At 47.8% G+C, this 20,177-nt stretch overlaps 1 protein-coding gene across 4 annotated transcripts; it reads right to left on the bottom strand.

Moving 5' to 3' along the window:
* Positions 1 to 99: 99 nt before the first annotated feature.
* Positions 100 to 20,101, bottom strand: HGS (hepatocyte growth factor-regulated tyrosine kinase substrate). 4 transcript variants are annotated; one of them, XM_044419895.1, is made up of 21 exons: positions 19,982 to 20,101; positions 18,330 to 18,414; positions 14,472 to 14,547; positions 14,219 to 14,311; positions 9,377 to 9,500; positions 8,698 to 8,750; positions 5,858 to 5,926; positions 5,572 to 5,696; positions 5,192 to 5,270; positions 4,997 to 5,095; positions 4,768 to 4,863; positions 4,505 to 4,543; positions 4,275 to 4,418; positions 3,724 to 3,937; positions 3,176 to 3,348; positions 2,884 to 3,024; positions 2,586 to 2,763; positions 2,315 to 2,448; positions 1,725 to 1,853; positions 1,180 to 1,275; positions 100 to 948 (listed from the first exon to the last, which is right to left on the bottom strand). In XM_044419895.1, exons 1-21 carry the CDS (start codon positions 20,016 to 20,018, stop codon positions 835 to 837), a joined length of 2,298 nt encoding a protein of 765 aa, XP_044275830.1. In that variant the 5' UTR covers positions 20,019 to 20,101; the 3' UTR covers positions 100 to 834. The 4 variants fall into 4 exon arrangements, with proteins under 4 accessions (XP_044275830.1, XP_044275831.1, XP_044275832.1 ...); XM_044419896.1 differs by having other exon boundaries at positions 3,724 to 3,934; XM_044419897.1 differs by having other exon boundaries at positions 5,006 to 5,095.
* Positions 20,102 to 20,177: the final 76 nt, after the last annotated feature.

The following is a 20,177-nucleotide window of genomic DNA, read 5'->3' as shown; positions in this document are numbered from 1 at the left end:
GCCCCCTGCATCCTGTCTCACAAGCCAGCAGCTGGCTTTGCAGAGTGCTGACATGCATATAAAGAGGCACAAAAAATAAAGAGCTATAAAGAGGCTGAAAAAATTTTAAATACTTTATTACTGCCACTGGTTCCATCCTGTCTACACCAGCCACTACGTATGAGAGACAAGTCTGCAAAAGCAGTGAGGATAAGTGGGGTAAAAGGAAGAAGAGGAAGAGGAGGGGAGATATAGTCTAGGGATAGATTGTGTTCAAGGTGGCGGGTTCTCCAAAGGTCCAGAGGGGACACGGAGAGCTCTTGAGTTCATGGGTGGACAGTGAAGGCCACTTGATTGGCAAGATGCATCCATAGGGTATCCTGGGGGAGGAGCACAGACCCGGGCTGTGCGTGGGGGATGGGAGTCGGACCGCACTCACTCTGGCTTTGGAGCATGCTCAAATGCCATTTCCCCACAAGAAGGCAGCTTCCTGTAGTGGTGCAACTTATGGGAGACTGCTTGGTGCTCTGCTCTTCTCCCCAGCTAGTATAAGGCTGGATGGGGTCAGGCTGTGCCAAGGTTTCTCTCCAGCTGAGTAGCAGCGTGTACAATCAGACACAGCTGTCCCTTGCTTCTACTCAGGTGCTCTCTTGGTCACATTTTTGCCTGGGACAGTGAGAGAAGTTACAGGTAATGGTGGGAGTCTCCCTAGGGCAGGGGCTCCACTCGCCCTTCCCCACTGTGGGGAAGGCATAAAGTAACAGCGATGGCTGGCAAGTACAGCAGTGACCAACTGATGATAGTGTTACAATGTCGTAGAAACCCACCCTCCCCGCTTCCTCGTCAGCTAAGAGATTAGTCGAAGGAAATGAGCTGAGCCTCTCCACTGCCCCCCTGTGCCTGCTGCACCTGGGCGGGCGGCTGCTGGGGAGGTGGCGGCTGCTGTGGTGGACCTCCAGGGGGTGCCATCTGCAAGGAGACAAACAGGCGGGTTAGCGAGAAGCGCACACGGCAAAGGAAGTGCTTCCGTCGGAGTTACTGCAGCGAAAGCCAAGCATCTGTTCCCACAATCCTTGGACTGGCAGAGGGAGCGGCAGCAAAATGATACTGAGCTCTAAGAATTCAGGGGCTCCTCCTGACCCAGTACGAATGCAGCAGATATAGAATGGATGATCCCAAAGAAGATGGCCAAAGACCTACCTGCTGATACATAGGCTGCTGTCCTGACATGTAAGGCTGCTGGGGTGGCAGGCTGCTCAGTCCCGGTTCCTGGCCAGGGAGGGTCGACATGAGGTTCTGGCAAGAAGAGAGGGGATCTAAGCTTCCATTCACTGATAAAAACGTAAGAAGAATCATGCAGGATCAGACCAACCCAGCCTAGCCCAGCATCCTGCTCCCTTGGGGCCAGCCAGCAAGAGGGGAGTGCAACAGCTCCCTCTTGCCCATACGCTGTGGCGGCTTGTGCGCAGGCACACTGCCTCTGATAGGGAGGCAACGTGCAGCTAACTCCAACAGGAGCCACTGATAAAAGAGTCTTGTCCTCCACGAATCTCTGCAGTCCCCTATTAAAGTGGCCCAATGGTTCCATCCTGTACAGGGGGCAGCTTCAGCCTTAGGAGTGGCCTTTCCTGCCTCCACACACAAGCAATTAAGAATCTGTCTCCAGCCCTTCCTGCTAGCCAGCCTCACGTTCACACTGCAAAGCAGAGAAGTAGACAGAGCGACCCCGCCCAGTACTTTCGTACCTGCATGTTGTAGGGCTGGTAGCCCATAGAGACAGACTGGTTGCCCATATAACCCATTGTACCACCAGACTGCGGAGGAGCCTGTGTCAAGGCGGGGATAGCCTGGGTTTGCGAAGGGGCAGCTGCATTCTGCACAGTAAAAAAAGGCAGGAGTCAGGAAAAATGCAGATTGTGGGGCAAACTGGCAGCAAGAATTTCAGATTATCTCAATTTCCAGAGGAAGTCAGGACAACTTTCACCACATGGAAAAGAAGTTACGTGAGGACGAAACCTTTTGCTTCACACAAGCTAGTAAAATTGGTTATGTTTGTTCCCTGCCTACTCTCCAAGGAGCTCAAGATGGCAGCCTTGGCTCCCCCTTCTATTCTCTCATTACGCCAATCCTGTGAGGTAGCTTAGGCTGTGACTGTGTGACTGGCCCAAGGTTACCCAGCAAACTTCGAAGAAGGGGTTTGACCCTGGTCTCCCCAATCCCAGGCAACACACGGACCACTCGGCTACACTAGCGGTACTCTCTGCTCCTCGATGTATCATGCTGGGTTCTATTCACCTGATGGGGCAGGGAAGGGGTTACTCTGGGCCAAATGTACCTGATAGCCCTGGGAAGGTGTAGGCTGGTAGGAGGAATAGGCAGGATTCGTGGTGGGCACTGCCTGCCCTTGTGGAGCGGTCTGCGCACTGTTCGTGCCTGCTGAGTACATGTAGGTGCTCACCATGCTGGAATCTGAAACACAGGAGAAGGCTGAGAGAAGGACTTGCTGCTGGGGTCCACTCAACAGTCCTGCTGCCACGCTGGAAGCTCCTTTCAGATGCTGTGGCTAAATCCACACTGTCCCCCGTAGCGCCGGCCTGGTCTCTTACCTGTTCCTGCCACAGGCATTGCTGTGTAGGGCCCAGTGCTGCCCTGGGCTGGCTGGCTCATGTATACTGTGTGCATTGGTGAGCCCTCCACAGAGCCTGCTGGGCTGAAGGTGCCTGGGAAGCTTGTAGGGCCCGACGGCTGGTAGATCACCCCACCAGCAGCGGGCACAGCTTGCAGCTAGGGGAACAAGAAACAGTATTGGGGCAGTATTGACTTGGCTCCTGCTACCGAGGGGAGGGGAGGGGAGGGGAGGGGAGGGGAGGTAAAAAGAATCCTTGCACCTTCTGTCCTTTATACCTGAGCATATGGTAGGGAAAAAGCAGGCATCTGTGCCCTCATCTGGATAGTTTGCTTTTGTTGCTCCAACCGCAGCTGGCGCTCCTTCTCCTGCTCCTGAAGGCGCTGGATGGCCAACTGCCGTTGCATTTCCAGGTATTCCTGCAGGTTGGTGATGCACGCCGTACATTAGGCGCCAGAGCCAGCACTCTTCAAGCCCTGAGGGACTCAAGAGCTCGCGGGCCCTTTTCTGGTGGCAGCCACCCAACCCCTCGCACCGGCCACACTTGGCACACACTGGTATGGGCTTCACCTGCTTCTTTTGTCGCATAATCTCAAGCTTCTGGGCCAGCTGGATCTGACGCTGACGCTCCGCTTCCTCGGCAGCACGGCGCAGCTTCTCTCTGTGTTCGTCCCGTAGAGCATTCAGGGCTCCCCGCGCATCCCGGATCTGGGCAAGTTTATCCTGGAGTCCTTCATAATACACTGTGGGGAGTTAGAAGAGAGGTAGTGCCAAAATCTTGTGATCAGCAGCCCAGCTTTAGCCATAGCTCCTTGGGACCCACAGGATTTGCAGGTCCCACCAGAAGGAAAGCGGGGGAAGGATCCTCAGGAAAAGCTAAGTTACAAACCTACACATATTGGACAGTCCTATAGCTAGGGCCTTTCCCTGTCTAAACATCCATAAGAGCATGCCTGAAACCATCTTCCTCCCTTCCCACCCCAATTCTAAAAGCAGACCTATGTCCAGGTGCTCCTCAGAACTACAGGAGAAAGTCAGCTACAATTCATCTGGAGGAGAGGGGATCCTAACGCTCCCACATGCCCTTCCCACAGGTCTCTGACCACATCCAGGCTTACAGCGGCGCTCATCCAGCTGGTTCAGCAGCTCCAAGAGCTGGGGGTGCATGCTGTTGATGGACTGGAAGAGTGAGAGAACCGCCGAGTCGTTGGTAATGCTCCGGCCCCGCAGGTGGTTGCTCTTCATGCGGTTGACGAAGGTGGTGACAGCATTCTGCAGAGCCTTGAGGAACTGTTCATGGGTCTCATCCGTCTCACCGTTTTGGTACTGCTGCTGGGGGAAGATGGGAGACCATTAACTGGAAGCCCAAATTCCTAGTGGCCCCCAGCTTACAGTTCGTTAAGAGTGGCTTCTGTTACCCAGAATTAACTCTCTCTCTGCCTGCCTACCTGCCTTTTTCAAAGAGATGCATTTGCTAGGGAACTGGACCCCTCCCCCTCCAACCCATGAAAGGGCAACATGGCAAGTGGGACGTACCCAAAGCTTGGCCTCCCTTGGCAATGCTGCTTCTGCTGGAGAAAGGAGCAGCAGCTGCTCTCGGCGTGACAGCAAACAGTGGCCAATGCTCATCCAGACTCCCCAAGCGTACAGGAGAGGGCACTGTTCTTACCTCTACCACAGTAAGCGGAGCAGGCTGGACCTCAGTGGCTTGGCTGGCTGGCTCCCCCATGGAGAGTGGGGCAGAGGGCGTGGGGCTCTTGCGGACCTCCTCTTGTTTCTTTTCCCAGTAGTTGCGGTTCAGGTACCGAGCCAACTGCCAGGGAAACAAAGCAACACTGTTCTCCGTGGTCAGGGCTTCACGCACACCCCGCAGGGACTGGCTAATGAAGGGGGTCTTACCTCAGGATCAATGTCCTCGGCCAGAGGTGCAGAGGAGTTCTGGAACAAGACACACAGAAGAGTCACAACCCCTGTGCAGAGAAGCATCACACCACCTAGCTCTCCTGAGGTGTTAAATCTGAAAGGGCGCCTATTTTGTGCTTGAAGGCACGAGGGACCTGATCGGCAGGAGAGGTGCTGGTCCAGATGGCTTCTGGGCCTTGGCCTGCAAGTGCCAAGCTGCTTCCCTGATGGCAAATCTCTCCTGACAGGTGGCTACTTACCACAGGTGAGGAATAGAGGGTGCTGACTGGAGGGGCTGAGGAGGTGATCGGGGTTGGCTCTGCCTTGGGGTATGTGGAATATGTGCTTTTCTGTCTCTGCAGAGGAAAAACAGAATAATTTTGGGGGGTGCTTTTCTGCACAGCAACCTGCACAGCAGGCCACGAACCACTTTTCTCTGTCGAACAGCATTAACTGTGTGGGAATTCCTCATCAGTACAAAACACAAACCATCCTTTCCTTCTCCTCTGCCTCCGACTGGGAGAGTGCAATGGCCAGCTGCAGCTCCTCTTCCTCCTGCAGAGCTGTTTCATCGCGCTTTGGAGGCATCTGCCGGCAAAACAAACAGCAGGCAGTGTTGCCAGCATAAGGAGCTGGCTGGCGAAACTCAGGAGCCATCTTCCACAAGAATAGCCAAGTGTTTACCTGGGACTGCTGCGAAAGAGGGCTGGTCAAGTACTCGGGAGGCAGCTCTGTGGTGGCGCTCCCCTTTCCTTCCGCTTTCCTGTGCAGACAGAAGGGCCAAGGTCACATCCACGGCTGAGCTGCTACGTTCCTAATCGGGCTGGGCAGCGGGAGGGAAAGGAAGGCCCCACCAGGTGTGACATGGTGACCTGTGATAAGCCTATTAGCTTTTGCTATTAGCGCTTGCCCTGGCAGCTGCATTTACAGCACAGAAGGAGCGGTCAGTCCATTCAGTGACAGGGAGAGCAGCGTTCACACAAGCAGAAAGTTGCGGCTGGACCACCCTGGCCCAGAGCTGCAGCACGAGAAACTCTCTTGGTAAGCTAAGCTCCAGCACTTACTTGTTGAGATGTTCGTAGCAAGGCTCACACACCCTCACCTCCTTCTCGATGCCAAACTTGGGGATGGTGGAGTACTTGGACGAGCACTTCCCACAGAAAATCTGCCCACAAGCCCGACAGTGGTGCTGCGAACACAGCAGAGAGCAGCGGTCAAGCATGGCAGCCAGTCAGCATCTCCCCAAACAAGCATCCCTGAGGGAAACAGAAGCCTCAAAGCAATGGCTGCTGTTCCTCCCCCATCCGTAGGAGGTGGCCCAGAACTGGGGCAGGGAGCTGCCGCACTCACCTTGCGAGTCACCACCCCAAACTGGACTCGGCACCGGTGACACTCCTCTGCATCTACCCAGTCAGGCGCCTGCCACAAAGAGAGAGAGCCATTACTGGGCAAGAAGGGGGTCCTCCAAGTCTTGGGCGCTGCTAAGGCTGCAAAGAACATGCCCCAAAGAATGGGACACAGGTAGGGAAAATGCACTCAAATACTTTGTGCAGCATAAAGGGGATGGTTAAAAAGTCCCCTGGAAGTTCCCTCCTTGTGCAAGCATCTTGGCTCAGAAGTTTGAAGGTGCTGAAGAATGGATGGACTGTTCTTCTCTGACTTCCCCCCACACATGCCAGTGAGCAATGACTGCAGGGGCAGAGCACTGCTCAGGGGGAGCTGTGATGCAACAGAGATGAAGGAAGAAGGGAGGTGTCGGAAGAGTTTCACACTGAAAAATATGTATTTATTTTCATTAAAAAGCAGTACGATATGTTGAAAAGAAAGAAAAAAATATATAGGAAAAAGGATACCAAGGGATATTATACAAATATAGCATACAATATCAGTGTCTAACAAGTTCACAAAAAAGCAAAAATTTCTGCCCTGGTTTAGTCGCATTTAGGTCATTTAATTCTTGAACAAAATTCTCAAACAGATTAATCTAATTTAAAAAATAATTGCAGATAACATAATAGCTTTAGTATTAAAGGAAAAAATCAGTGCCAATGTTTTTTTAAGATTCTGTTTTCTTAATGTTAAATTGCTCGTAGTAAGGTTTCCATTTTTCATTAATTTTTTTTGGCAGGTCTTCTATTTATATCATTGGTTAGTTTCACCATTGTTGCATACTCAGTTAGCTTATTTTTCCAATCTTCAATAGTTGGATAATCTTCAGCTTTCCACTTTGCTCTTGTTTCATATTTAACAGCTCCTAAAGTACAGGTCCTCTTCATGGATCACTGCCTTGCCATGGCGAAGGGGCTTGTGTAGCTCAATGAAGCTATGAGCTATGCAGTGCAGGGCCACCCAAGACGGACAGGTCACAGCAGAGAGCGCTGACAAAACGTGACCCACTGGAGGAGGAAATGGCAACCCACTCCAGTACCCTTGCCATGAAAACCCCATGGACAGTACCAAAAGACAAAAAGATATGGCGCCGGAAGATGAGCCCCTCGGGTCGAAAGGTGTCCAGTGTGTTAATGCGGAAAAGCAGAAGGCTAGTTCTAGTAGCACCAGAAAGAATGAAGCGACTTGGTCAAAGGTGAAAGGACACTCAGTTGGGGATGTATCTGGTGGTGAAAGGAAAGTCTAATGCTGTAAAGATCTATACTCCACAGGAACCTAGAATGTAACATCTATGAATCAAGGTAAGCTGGACATGGTCAAACATGAGATGACAAGACTGAACATCAACATCTTAGGGATCAGTGAACTAAAATGGACAAGAATGGGTAAATTTAATTCAGATGACCATCAGGTATACTACTGTGGGCAAGAATCCCTCAGAAGAAATGAAGTAGCCTTCATAGTCAATAAAAGAGTAGGAAAAGCAGTACTGGGATACAATCTCCAAAATGACAGAATGATCTCAGTTCGAATCCAAGGCAAACCATTCAACATCACAGTAGTCCAAGTCTATGCCCCAACCACTGGTGCTGAAGAGGCTAAAGTTCACCGGTTCTATGAAGTCCTACAGCACCTTCTAGAATTAACACCAAAAAATGATGTCCTTATCATCATGGGGGATTGGAATGCTAAAGTAGGAAGCCAAAAGATAACCAGAATAACAGTCAAGTTTGGCCTTGGAGTACAAAATGAAGCAGGGCACAGGCTGGTAGAATTTTGTCAAGAGAATACGATGGTCATAGCAAACACTCTTTTCCAACAACCCAAGAAATGACTCTACACATGGACATCACGAGACAGTCAACACAGAAATCAGAATGACTATGTGCTCTGCAGCCAAATATAAAAAAGCTCTATACCAGTGATGGTGAACCTTTTAGAAACTGCAACCCAAAACCCACTTATTTATCACAAAGTGCCAACACTACAATAAAACCTGAATCCTGAGGTTTTAGTTTAGAAAAAACAACTCACAGCCAGTCCAAGGAAATCTCTCTCTCTCTCTCTCCTTGGCAGCGCACTGACCTGCCATACGAAAGCTTGAACGAGTCGTGGCTACTCTTTTCTGAGCATGCACATGGCCCCTATGTGTGCTGCTATCCAGTGCTTTGCTGCTAGGGTGATGCTGGGACAACTTGGCTCGCATGCCGACAGAGAGGGCTCTGCATGCCCACTGAGGTATGACTGCAAGGCGATCAAACTGGTCAGTCCTAGAGGAGATCAACCCTGACTGCTCTTTAGAAGGCCAGATACTGAAGATGAAACTCCAATACTTTGGCCACCTAATGAGAACGGAGGACTCACTGGAGAAGACCCTGATGCTGGGAACAACTGAGGGCAAAAGGAGAAGGGGACAGCAGAGAATGAGATGGCTAGATGGAGTCACTGAAGCAGTCGGTGTGGACTCCGGGGGAAGGTGGAGGACAGGAAGGCCTGGAGGAATGTTGTCCATGGGGTCGCGATGGGTCGGACACGACTTCACAACTAACAACCACATTGCATGAGTCTCTTCAGATAGATCCCCCATTGCTTGAGCCTAGAGCAGATCTCATTGGTCCCTCCATTGCTTGGATGTGACTTCGCAGCTAGCAGTAAATGTACAGGTGCTACAAACATTGGGACTGATTCATTTGAAGCTCTCAGCATTAGAAGTAACATCAAGACAGATTATAATTACAGCAGAAAAGTCCAATTACTTTCCCTTTGCAAGGAGTGCCTTTTCCCTGCTTTGGGACACTCACCCTTTCTGCTGCAAACATGGCATCGCTCTCCTTGAATTCTGGAAACACATGACCTGAGGGTAGATCAAAATTGTCACTCTACTGGACTCCTGTCATGAGTGCCTGGGCACTTGGGGTAGCGGGGCTGTATGACAGAGCGCAAGATTCTGTTTGCAGCTCTGCTTCTTAAAAATGCATACATGCTGCTAACCTGACCACAAGCTTTCTCCTTTCCAGTGGGAGACCACATGACATCCCACGGTACTGAATGCTTGCTTAGCACAGCTAACCCTGCAGAATAGGTTTGACTCACAGTGCCACAACTGACGAGCTTGGCTGTCACTGTTCCTTGAGAGCACAGATGGATAAGCTGCAGCTCTTAGCTAGTCTGCGTGGCCCACACAGTCCTCAGAAGCCTTGCCAACTATCCCCACAGCCCGTCCCCTGATCAGCCTTGAGCTAGGCTGCAGGAAGTGAAACAGCCATCATGACTTCTGGAAAGTTAGCAGCAAGAACGGTCACCATTATCAGATCACCAATGGCTCTACAAAGGGACTGTCTGAAAAAGAGACACCCTCCTGATTCTTCCTTGGATTGCTGGTTGGATACACTCCGGATCTCCCTACCTTCACCACATCAGGCACCCCCCCCCCACACACACATACTTCATTCAACAGGGGGCTCCTGTATCTTTTCTTACCTTCCACCTTCATGATTTGATATGTGTCCTGAACCACCTTGTATTTGGGCTCGTTGCGGAAAGCATGAGCCCACGCCTGGATCAAGTACAGGATCTTGTTGCGAACATTGGCCTCAACTTGTCTCTGTAGGTGTAAGAACAGGCAAGATCAGGCATTATGCCGAGAGGGAATGAATCTCCAATCTTTAAGCAAGCCGCATAAGCAAAGTTTAGATGTAAAATGACACACAGAGCAATGCTTCATTCCACATAATACCAGGAACCCAAGTTCAACTTTCCCTTCTTCATTCTGTGCCTATGTCTGACAGGGCCAAAGGGAGTTTTCTTCCAAATGTACTCTTTCCAGAAAGGCCCTCTATATCCAGTCTAAATGTTCTGCTTTATGAGACCCAACAAGTTAAACCGTGCATGTGGAGCTGAATGCAAAATCTTGAAGAAGAAATGTTGTCCCCTCAATGGGAAGTCCTAACTATGAAGGATATAAAATTCACTGCTAGTCAAGCATTGAGAGAAAGTTGGTATAAGATGTACTTTTGGTGATATACTACCCCAAAAGAGGTACAGAAAATGGACAAGAATTGCAATGGAAAATGTTGGAAATGTAGAGGTTGATGGGACTTTTTACCAAATCTGCTGGGCATGTGACAGAATCAAAGATTTTAGAAGCTGATACAAGTGGAAATGCAGAAAATACTTAAAATCAACTTTCCTAAATGCCAGAATATGTTACTGAGTATCATAGCAGAGATTCTTCCAAAGATTATGTAAGAGTTATTCAAATATTCTGAATATTTTCTATTCTTTCCCTCCTCCTCTTTTTCTCTTAGTTTTATGATGTGCTGTTTTATATTGTTTTAATAATTGTTGTTTTATTATTGTACTATTGTAATATTTTACACTGCGTAAGCCATCCTGAGCACTTGTCGGAAGGGCAGGATAGAAATGTTTGTAATAAATAAATAAATATACGATAACAGTGACAAAACTAACAGTTGCTACAGAGTGGAAAGCTGAAGACAGACTGGCTGTTGAAGATGGGAAAAACAAATTAGCTGTGTGCAACAATGGTGAAACTAGCCAATTATATTAAGAGAAGACCAGCTAAATAATTTATTGAAAGATGGAAAGCTTCTTATGAGCTATTTAACTAATGCTAAAGAAAACAGAATCTTCACAAATGTCAATATTTTTATTATAATATTAAATCTATAATTCACAATTCATTTTATAGTCTAGATTAATCTTTGATTAAGAATTGAATGATTTAAATGGGACCATAGCAGGCACAATTCTTGCCTTTTTATGAACATGTTCAGATACTGAAATTACATGCTATATTTCTGGAATATCCCTTGGCATCTTTTACCCATCTATTTCTTTTCTTTTTTCCTAATGTACTTTGTGAAAATAAATATTTTTTAAAAAATGTTCTGCTTTCAAATGATTGAAAGCACAATTCTTACCTTATGAACATTTAAAACCATGAGGCTCTAATTAATGTACCAGACTAGAAAGATGTAACTGAAAGTATACATGTCTAGATGCTCCAGATGATAGATCCTATCATCTTGTGTAAATTTGCTGCCTTTTCTTGCCACTGGGAACTCCTCTGTATTAGGGAAGAAGCAGATGAGAGGACATTCTTGGTCCACAAGAGTAACTTGTGCACATTGCTGATAAGGCTAAACTCAAAAACTGAGAGGGAAAATGATCTCACTTGCTGGGGAGTAAACCACATCCTTCTGCAAGCACCTGATACGCTCTGCCACTGAACTATAATGGCATTATTATTCTTTAGTAAGAATACATTTAATATATGCTTTCAAGTGTTGGATCAATAGCACTATAAGCAAACTAAACAAAAATTATTCTAATATCAGTTGAAGATGCGATGCAATCAATTAACACTTCTGCATATATTGTACTGGGGTTGTTCGCATGCCAAACGAAGGCTGGAACAGCCATGAGGTATGCAAGGGCTCTTTAACTCACGTATAACCCTTCACCAGCCAGGTTTGCATGGCACAACATTCACAGGGAAGGCTGAATATTCAAGATGGCACCACAGCTCATCATGGCTTAAATAAGCCACAAGAAGTCACAGCACCTTAGACCTGAATTTAAGGTACGAAGTTAACAGGATAGGTGCCAACAGTGGAAGAGCTGAGCAGGGAGGAAACCATAATGCTCTAGAAACCATTTGAACATGAACAGGTAGATCAGGTAGACAATGTAAACTGTAGTAACCATACAGGATTACCTGTTGTATTGTGTGAGCCCAGGCCTAAGAGAAATAGGCTTCTGCCCTTATTACATATGTAAAGCCAGAGGAATAAATTTCAGCATTTTGGCATCTGTGCTTGCCTGAAGTGCCTGATCCTGCCTAATCTTGGAAGCTAAGCAGGGTCAGGCCTGGTCAGAACTGGGATGGGAGACTTGAGTGTATGACTCTATGATTATTGCTGTAAACTGCTCAGAGAGCTTTGACTATGGGCAGTATAAAAATGTTAATAATAATAATAATAATAATAATAATAGCAGAAGCAGCAGCAGCAGCTGCAGCCATACTAGGTCTGACCAATTAGCCATCCATTCTAGTATTCTGATCACATGGTTGCAAACTTGATGCTTGAGGATCCCCCAAACAGGATGGTACAAGAACTCCATCTGCCCAAGCTCCTCAGCAACAGGTGTACACCCACATACTGCCTCTGGTAATGGGGGTAGCACATAGCCAAGAAGGCCAGTAGCCATTGATAGTCTTCTCCAAGAATCTGCCCAATCCCTTTTCAAAGCCATCCAAATTGGTGGCTATCACTACTTCCTGTGGCAGTGAACTTCATCATTTAACTAAGCACTGTGTGAAGAACTTCCTTTTATCTGTTCATAATCTCTCACCAATCAGTTTCTTGGGATGACCCCAGGTTCTAGTATTATGGAAAAGGAAGAAGTTTCCCTCTCCACTTTCTCCATACCATGCATAATTTTAAACACTTCTACCATGTCTTCCCTTACCATTTTTCTAAGCTAAACAATTGAGTTGTTGCTACCTTTCCTCAAAGGGGAGTTGCTGCAGCCCCTTGTTCATCCCAGCTGCCCTTCTCTGCACTCTCTCCAATGTAATGATGTAATTTTTCAGGTGTAGCTACCCGAACTGTACACGACATTCTAAGAGCGGCTGCACCAAAGGTTTGTATAAAGGGAGTACAAACGTGACAGTTTTATTTCCAATTCCTTTCCTAATTAGGCCCAGCATGTAGTTTGCCTTCTTTTACAGCAGCTTACACACTGGGTCAACATTTAATTGAGCTGAACATCAAGACCTCAAGATCCTTTTTTTTGCACACTCATGGCCAGCTCTGATCCCATCAGCCTATACTTGAAGCTGGGAATTTTTGGCTCAACATGCATCACTCCACCCAGCTTACATTAAGTAAATCTCAATCTGAGGTGAGTCTTATATAAGAACCTGGATGATGATGATGATGATGATGATGATGATGTAAAACTTAAGAAGCAGTTAGAGTAGTACAATCTGTGTTGGGCCTGGATTCTAAAAATCCAGGTCTGGGTCCCTTGAAGTACAGGCCTGCTTCGCATGTGAATAGAGCTGCCATATCGTGACTTTGCTTAGCTCATTTCTCTGTTATCATTTTCTGGCCCTGAGAAAGATGACCAGAGGATGGGCATGCAGCTGTCCAATGTTTTGAGAGAATGCACCTCTCAATGCACCTCCTCTCTCGAGAAGCTACTATTGAGCTTGTGCATTGTTATATGCTTCGTTTAATTAGCTTATGCTATTGCATGTTATGAGAATCTTAGAAACATAGAAACTGAGCAAGTCAGAAGGGGTCTCCCAGGCCATCTAGTCTGACCCCTGGCTCCAACCAGCTCCACTCATGACATGCCTGCCATGTGCCTGTCCTTGAACAGCCTCACCGATGAGGCCTCAGCCACCTCCCGTGGAAGCCCACTCCATACACTAGGGGTCCTAACGGTCAGGAAGTACTTCCTGGCATCCAAACTGAACCTTGGTTCCCTGAGCTTGACTCTGTTGGAGAGTGTCCTGCCTTCCTCTGCAGGGGAGAACAGGTCTCTACCCATTTGATGGACACTGATGGAAAATCTTAAGTGTAATGGCTTGTGGCCGGCTAACAAGGATGGGAAACTTCATGTGCTATACAGTACTATGAGAAGCTGCATATAGTATACATTTTGGCTTGCTAACAAGATAAACGTGTAGTTTCACACAGCTTAGTCATTGTCCCTGTGTAACAGCCAGCCCCTTTCCCATGAGTAGTCTAAATAAGCAGGCCATTTTCCCTTTCATCTTGTTGAGACTACTACCTTGGAGGGGGCTTTACTGACTGTCCGTTCCAGCTGACTGAAGCCTGCTGCATAGGCTCATCCATGCAGAGCATTGTAAGCGCCATGCTTGTTAAACCCTTTGCAAAGCTAGCTAATAATTTGCTTGCTGGAACAATAAAGCCTCTTTGTAAGTAAACCTGGACCTGGCATGCCAATTTCTTGGGATCACTCAAACCTTTAACACATAGCCAGGCCAAGACACATTCTCACTCCTTTAATTAAGGCCTTCACTGGCTTAGCCATTTTACAGCTTTGCCATGGTAAGATGAATCTCTGAGTGTTTGAAAAATATATCATTTTCCCCCAGTGCATTCTTCTAAGCTTCTTAGGCTTGTTGTACAGGCAATCCACTGTGCGCAGACTACTCCGGTTCCTGAGAAGTGGGTAAGTATAAGAAGGACGTAACAGTCTGCTCCATCTCACCTGAAGCACCCCTAGCACCTTAACAGAAATAAATTGCCCAGACACTGTTACCTTCAGCAATTCTTTCAGCTCCTCCATAGTCTGTTTGTTAGCCACTTCATCATGGACTGTCTGACCACAGTTCTTTACCACTGATTCCAAGACCTACAAGGGAAATACACAAGAGTTCCTGACCAATCTTCCCATACCTGACGTCTGATATGACCTTTCTCTTCACATCTAACAGGCATAAGGGAAAGGAACCTTCCCCCTGGTAATCAGTGTGCAGAGTGTGCAACGAGGGTTTGTGTGCACTTCTACTCACCTCTAATGCATAGAGAGCCACGTGAGGATTCTTGTCATTGACTTTCTTCTTTATGGCACCCACAGCATATTTAGCCCTGCATGACAAAAGGCAGAGAGACTATCAGATCATCTGAAGGAGGACCTGCAAGGAACAGCTGTCATTTTTAAACCACTCCAACATCCTTGCTTCTGTGGAGCATAACAGCCGCATACTCCTAAAATGTGCCAACTTAGTAGCAGAGGTGGGGTGTTAATACATAAGCCCTAAGGACAGTCATTTAACTTTTCTAAAATTGGCCAGTTAACTCATAAAAATTATTTACTTTCAAGCTATTTCATATTATACACATCTGTGGAGCTTTCATGTTAAAGCAATAACTGTTATATAGTGAAGAAATGTATTTCTTTTTCTTCTCAGTCACAGTAGTCATAGAAAAATGCTTGAAAACATTTGCAGCGCTTTCCAGTGTTCCCATTCCCTCCTTTGTCAATCACAGAAACAGAATGAAGAAACAAATGAAATTACACAAGTATAACTATTACACATTTTTCTCTTGCACTAGGGCTGAATCTTCTTTATTATTTATTTATTTAAAACATTTTAATGCCGCCCCCATTGCAACAAAGCCTTGGGGTGGCTCACAACAAGAAAAAAATATACAAATATAACAAATTATACAATAAAAATATTAAAATCCGGTGCATCTCGGCTTAAAAGATTTAAAATCCTATAAATAACCAATAAATTAACCATTAAAATAAGTTTTAAATAAAAAGGTCTTAGCCTGGCACCGAAAAACAAATAACAACGGTGCCAGGTGGACCTCTCTGGGGAGCGCATTCCATAGATGAGGCGCCACCACAGAGAAAACCCTCCTCTGGGTACGCACCCTCCTAATATCATTCACAGAGGGTTCCCGGAGAAGGGAATCTGTTGCTGATCTCAAGGGGCAGGAGGGCATATATGGACGCAAATGTTCCTTTAGATACCCAGGAACCAAGCCGTTGAGGGCTTTATAGGTCATAACCAACACCTTGAATTGGGCCCAGACTTCAATCGGGAGCCAGTGGAGCTGACGGAGAACTGGGGTTATATGAGAACAACGCCCAGTCCCCGTCAGCAGCCTGGCAGCTCTATTCTGCACCAATTGAAGTATCCGGACCGTCTTCAAGGGTAGCCCCACGTAGAGCGCGTTACAGAAATCTAATCGGGAAGTTACCAAAGTGTGTGCCACTGTCGGCAGGCAGTCATACTCCAGGAAGGGACGCAGCTGATGGATCAGCTGAAGCTGAAGGAAAGCGCTCCTCGTCACCGCCGTCACCTGAGCTTCTAGAGACAGCTCAGGGTCGAGGAGCACTCCTAAGCTGCGAACCCTGTCCCTCAGAGGGAGTGCAACCCCATTTAGGACAAGGCCCAAGTCCCCCATCCTGAGCCCCAAACAACCCACCAACAGGACCTCCATCTTGTCTGGATTGAGCTTCAGTTTATTGGCCAGGCACCCGTATTTACCTTGGCCAGGCACCGGTTCAGCACAGCCACTGCCTCACTTGGATTGGTGGCAAACGAGAGGTAGAGCTGGGTATCATCAGCGTACTTATGATTCCACAGCCCACACCTCCTGATGACCTCTCCCAGCGGTTTCATGTAGATGTTGAATAGCAAGGGGGACAAAATGTACCCTTGTGGAACTCCATGGCCTAACTGCCATGGTGCAGAGCCACAGTCCCCCAGCACCACCTTCTGAAATTGGCCGTTGAGATAGGAGCGGAACCACCGCCACGCGGTGCCTCCAACTCCCAATCCCGCTAGCCTATCCAGAAGGATACCATGGTCGATGGTATCGAAAGCCGCTGAGAGGTCCAGAAGAACTAACAGGGATGCACTCCCCCTGTCTCTCTCCCTGCACTGGTCATCGTACAGGGCAACCAAGGCAGATTCAGTGCCATACCTGGGTCTGAAGCCGGACTGAAATTGGTCCAGATAATCAGTTTCATCCAAGAGTGCTTGGAGTTGTCCCGCCACCACCTGCTCTAGCACCTTGCCCAGGAAAGGGATGTTGGCCACCGGTCTATAATTGGCAGCCACCTCTGGATCTAGGGATGCCTTCTTTAGGACTGGCTGGACTACCGCCTCCTTTAAAGGGGCAGGTACCCGGCTGTCTCTTAAAGAGGCGTTGACCACCTCCAGGATCCAGGTCCTAATCCCATCCTTGGCTTTCTCAAGTAGCCAGGATGGGCATGGGGCTAGTAAGCAAGTGGTAGGACGTACTCGTCCAAGCACCTTGTCCACATCATCAGGCCACAACAACTGAAATTCATCCATTAATTGTGGACTTGACGGCATCGATGGCGTCTCCCCAGTAGAATCTGATTCAATAGCAGAGTCAAGCTCGTGGCGAATCTGAGCGATTTTCTCCCGGAAATGCTTGGCAAAGTCATGACAGCGGGCCTTCGAGGGTGGCACAAGATCCTTCTTCGGGCCCGGATGTATCAGCCCCTGCACCACCCAAAAAAGCTCCGCCGGATGGCATTGTGAGGAGGCAATGGAAATGGAGAAGAATTTCTTCTTCGCCATCCTCACCGCCACAGCATAGGCCCGATAATGGGCTCTTAAGTGTGTTCGGTCAGAATCACCCCTTGATCTCCTCCACCTACGCTCTAGCCATCTCCCAACCTGCTTTATTGCCCGTAATTCAGGTATATACCAAGGAGATGAATGGGCTCTGCCAGGTGGGAGAGGATGCTTGGGAGCGATCGTGTCAATTTCCCTGGTCATCTCCTCATTCCACAGTTCAACCAGGGCATTGACAGGATCACCAGCCTTGTCAACCGGAAAATCCCCCAGAGCTTCCAGGAATTCATCAGGATCCATCCGGCTCCGGGGACAGACCAATACAATCGGGTCTGCACCCCTGCAGAGGGAAAGGCTGCTCTCGAGCTCAAACCTTATGAGGAAGAGATCTGACCATGACAAGGGTGTCAAGCTTAAATTCCTAACCCTCAGATCATCCTCTTCCTGCCCCGTCGAGAAAACCAGGTCCAGAGTGTGTCCACATTCATGGGTCGGGCCAATGACGTGTTGAGACAGCCCCATGGCTGCCATGGAGGCCATAAGGTCCTGAGCCGCCCCAGTTAGAACCGTCTCGGCATGGAGATTGAAGTCCCCCAGGACCAACAGCCTGGGAGTCTTCAACACCAGGTCCAAGACTATCTCCGTCAGCTCAGGCAAGGAGTCTGTTGGGCAGAAGGGTGCACGGTACACCAGCAGAATCCCCAATCTGTCTTGGTCGCCCAACACCAAGTGGAGGCACTCCAGCCCCGGCCTCAAGAGGACAGGGAGCCCCACAAGGGAAACAGAAGCTTGATAAACCAGAGCGACCCACCCCTCCTCTCCCCTCCAGGCATGCTTGCTGCTGGACCAGGTACCCGGGCGGGCACAGTTGTGAGAGGGAAACATCCCCCCCCCTCACCCACCCAGGTCTCTGTGATGCATGCCAGGTCGGCCCTCTCATCCATGATCAAATCATGAGTGTTGCCTTATTTTGGACCGACCTGGCATTAAGCAGCAGGACCGACAGGCCTGGCATTAAGCAGCATTAGGCAGCAGCACCGACAGGCCTGGAGGGCAGTTGACAAGTCTACCTGGAACCCGCCGGCTGGGGAAATAATCAGAATAACCAGAAAATAACCAGAAAACCAGAATGTAGAGGAAGACAGGTTCAAATGTCACACCTGTGAAGTCTAACTTAGCACAAAGCGTAGCTGTAAGAATTAGGAAATAAGTGTGTGTGTTCAAGGTGGGGGTATATACACTTATAACAAATACATGCTCTGTGGAGTGAAGGATGCAAAGGCTGGTGTAGCTCTCAAGACTTACTGAGTGTCACCTTGACGAATCATATCACAAATCTGCAGGATGGACTCCCAGTCTGTCTCCAGAAGAAGCTGACTGGTAGCTTTATCTGAAAGATATTGAAACAACTATTAGTCTTTCAAGTCAAATGCTGAAATGGTATTTGTTGTGGAAAAACCTGGGAATCAGCTGGACCAAAGGTTTCTTTTGACTGATAGTGATCTTTTTGTTGATAATTACTGCAAATTGAAAACTTCAAGCTATTTCTCACAGTTATCTACTGTATGTTGTTTCCAAGTGCTGGCTGTTTACAAAGACCTTTTGTAACCTCTGTGACATACAGAACAAATACAATGTCAAGAGTTACCCTAACCATAACATTTGTTTTCTGACTTGTACCATCCCTGCTACCCAGAAGCTCTCTGCTACCTTAAACAAATCTACTTTTTCTCCCTTAGCACTCCTGATGGTTTAAACTTCCACCAGGACATCCAGGAAACCTCATCACTTGCAACATTTAGACTGCAGTCTCCTCAGGGCAAGAAGCCTTCCTTTTTTTGGCCACCTGTCTCCTTCCCTCCAACCCTCTCCTGTCAAACTGCTTCTGGAATAATCTTGTCTGACATCAAGAATAAAAGTTAATAGTTATTTACAATAGCTTTTTGTGCATGCTTGCTCTTTTCTAGCTTAATCATGCCTTATATTGTAAATTTCTTGAGGCAATTATCATTCTTGAGAGTTGTCATTTTGGCTTAAATTGTTTTAAAAACCCAAAATAATAGATAGTAGTATATAAGTAATAACAACGAAGCTCACTGTCCATTAACAGTGCTGTGTGCCCCACCCTGCAGCCAACACCAAGTATCTTGCTTTCAAGTAATGTATCGCATGATAAAGTTCAGAGCTTTTTCCCAAGTGGCACTCACCCTATTGCATGAACACGTTCTCTTTTTGACTCACAATTACTGTATTTGTCACTGCCTTGTCACTTCCTGGTAGTTAATTACCTTGCAGAACCAGATTTGAGTACAACAGTGAGGTCAGCAGGACTGTGAAACCACAGTATGGTACTGCCTGACAAATATACATTACTTTTTAATATATGTTATTTTTTCCTAGCACCCAAAATAGGCCAAACAAGTTTGGTTCAATACCACAGAACTGATTCAATGCTTAGCCCTTCTTTTATCAATGATCAAATCAAAAATGAAAAATTGATCGTGTTTACATAGCAGTGGTTTTTCTTTGTTTTAATGCCAGTTTGGGAGATCAAAGGAAGTAATGGAAACAACATTGTCATTACAGGTTTACACACAAACTGGCAGATAAGATCAGTGAGTATCCGCTGGCAGGCGGCCCAGCTGATGTCTTTGTGCTGGAAACTCCAACCCAGTGGCGTGCGGGTGGCAACAAGTGAATTTTGTGAAAAGCTATCGAACAGTTAAAATACGGGCCAGAGATAGGTAGAAATAAATAAAACAGCATTCAAAAACGTAGTAAGATTTAAGGCATAACAGAAGCAGGCAGCTAGCAAAAGACCTGACACACAGGAGTTGCGGGGTGAGGGCTTTTGCGATATGCGCAGCATCAGGGAGGGCGATTTGAGCCCCCCAGGGGGATACTGAAGTAAAAGACTCAGTGGGGTCGATCCACGGGCTCCCTTCCCCTCACGGTACCTAGAAGCCGCTCGAAGGTGCCGCCGCCTCGCCCCATCGCGCTGCTCGCTCAGCTCAGACAGCACCAACCACCGACGCTGTTCTGCCTGCGACCCGTTCCCTCAGCCTAGGCCCCGCTTCCGGCTTCCGCTCTGCGCGGGGGCGGGTTTCCGGCAGTGAACATTGAGGATTGGTCAGCGTGTAACCGCAGCGATCC

The sequence above is a fragment of the Varanus komodoensis genome, unplaced genomic scaffold, assembly GCF_004798865.1.
Source record: "Varanus komodoensis strain SLA01 unplaced genomic scaffold, ASM479886v1 scaffold11, whole genome shotgun sequence".
Taxonomy (NCBI): Eukaryota; Metazoa; Chordata; class Lepidosauria; order Squamata; family Varanidae; genus Varanus; species Varanus komodoensis.
Note: the sequence above shows the minus strand (reverse complement) of the source record. Positions and strands in the feature narration are given on the sequence as shown.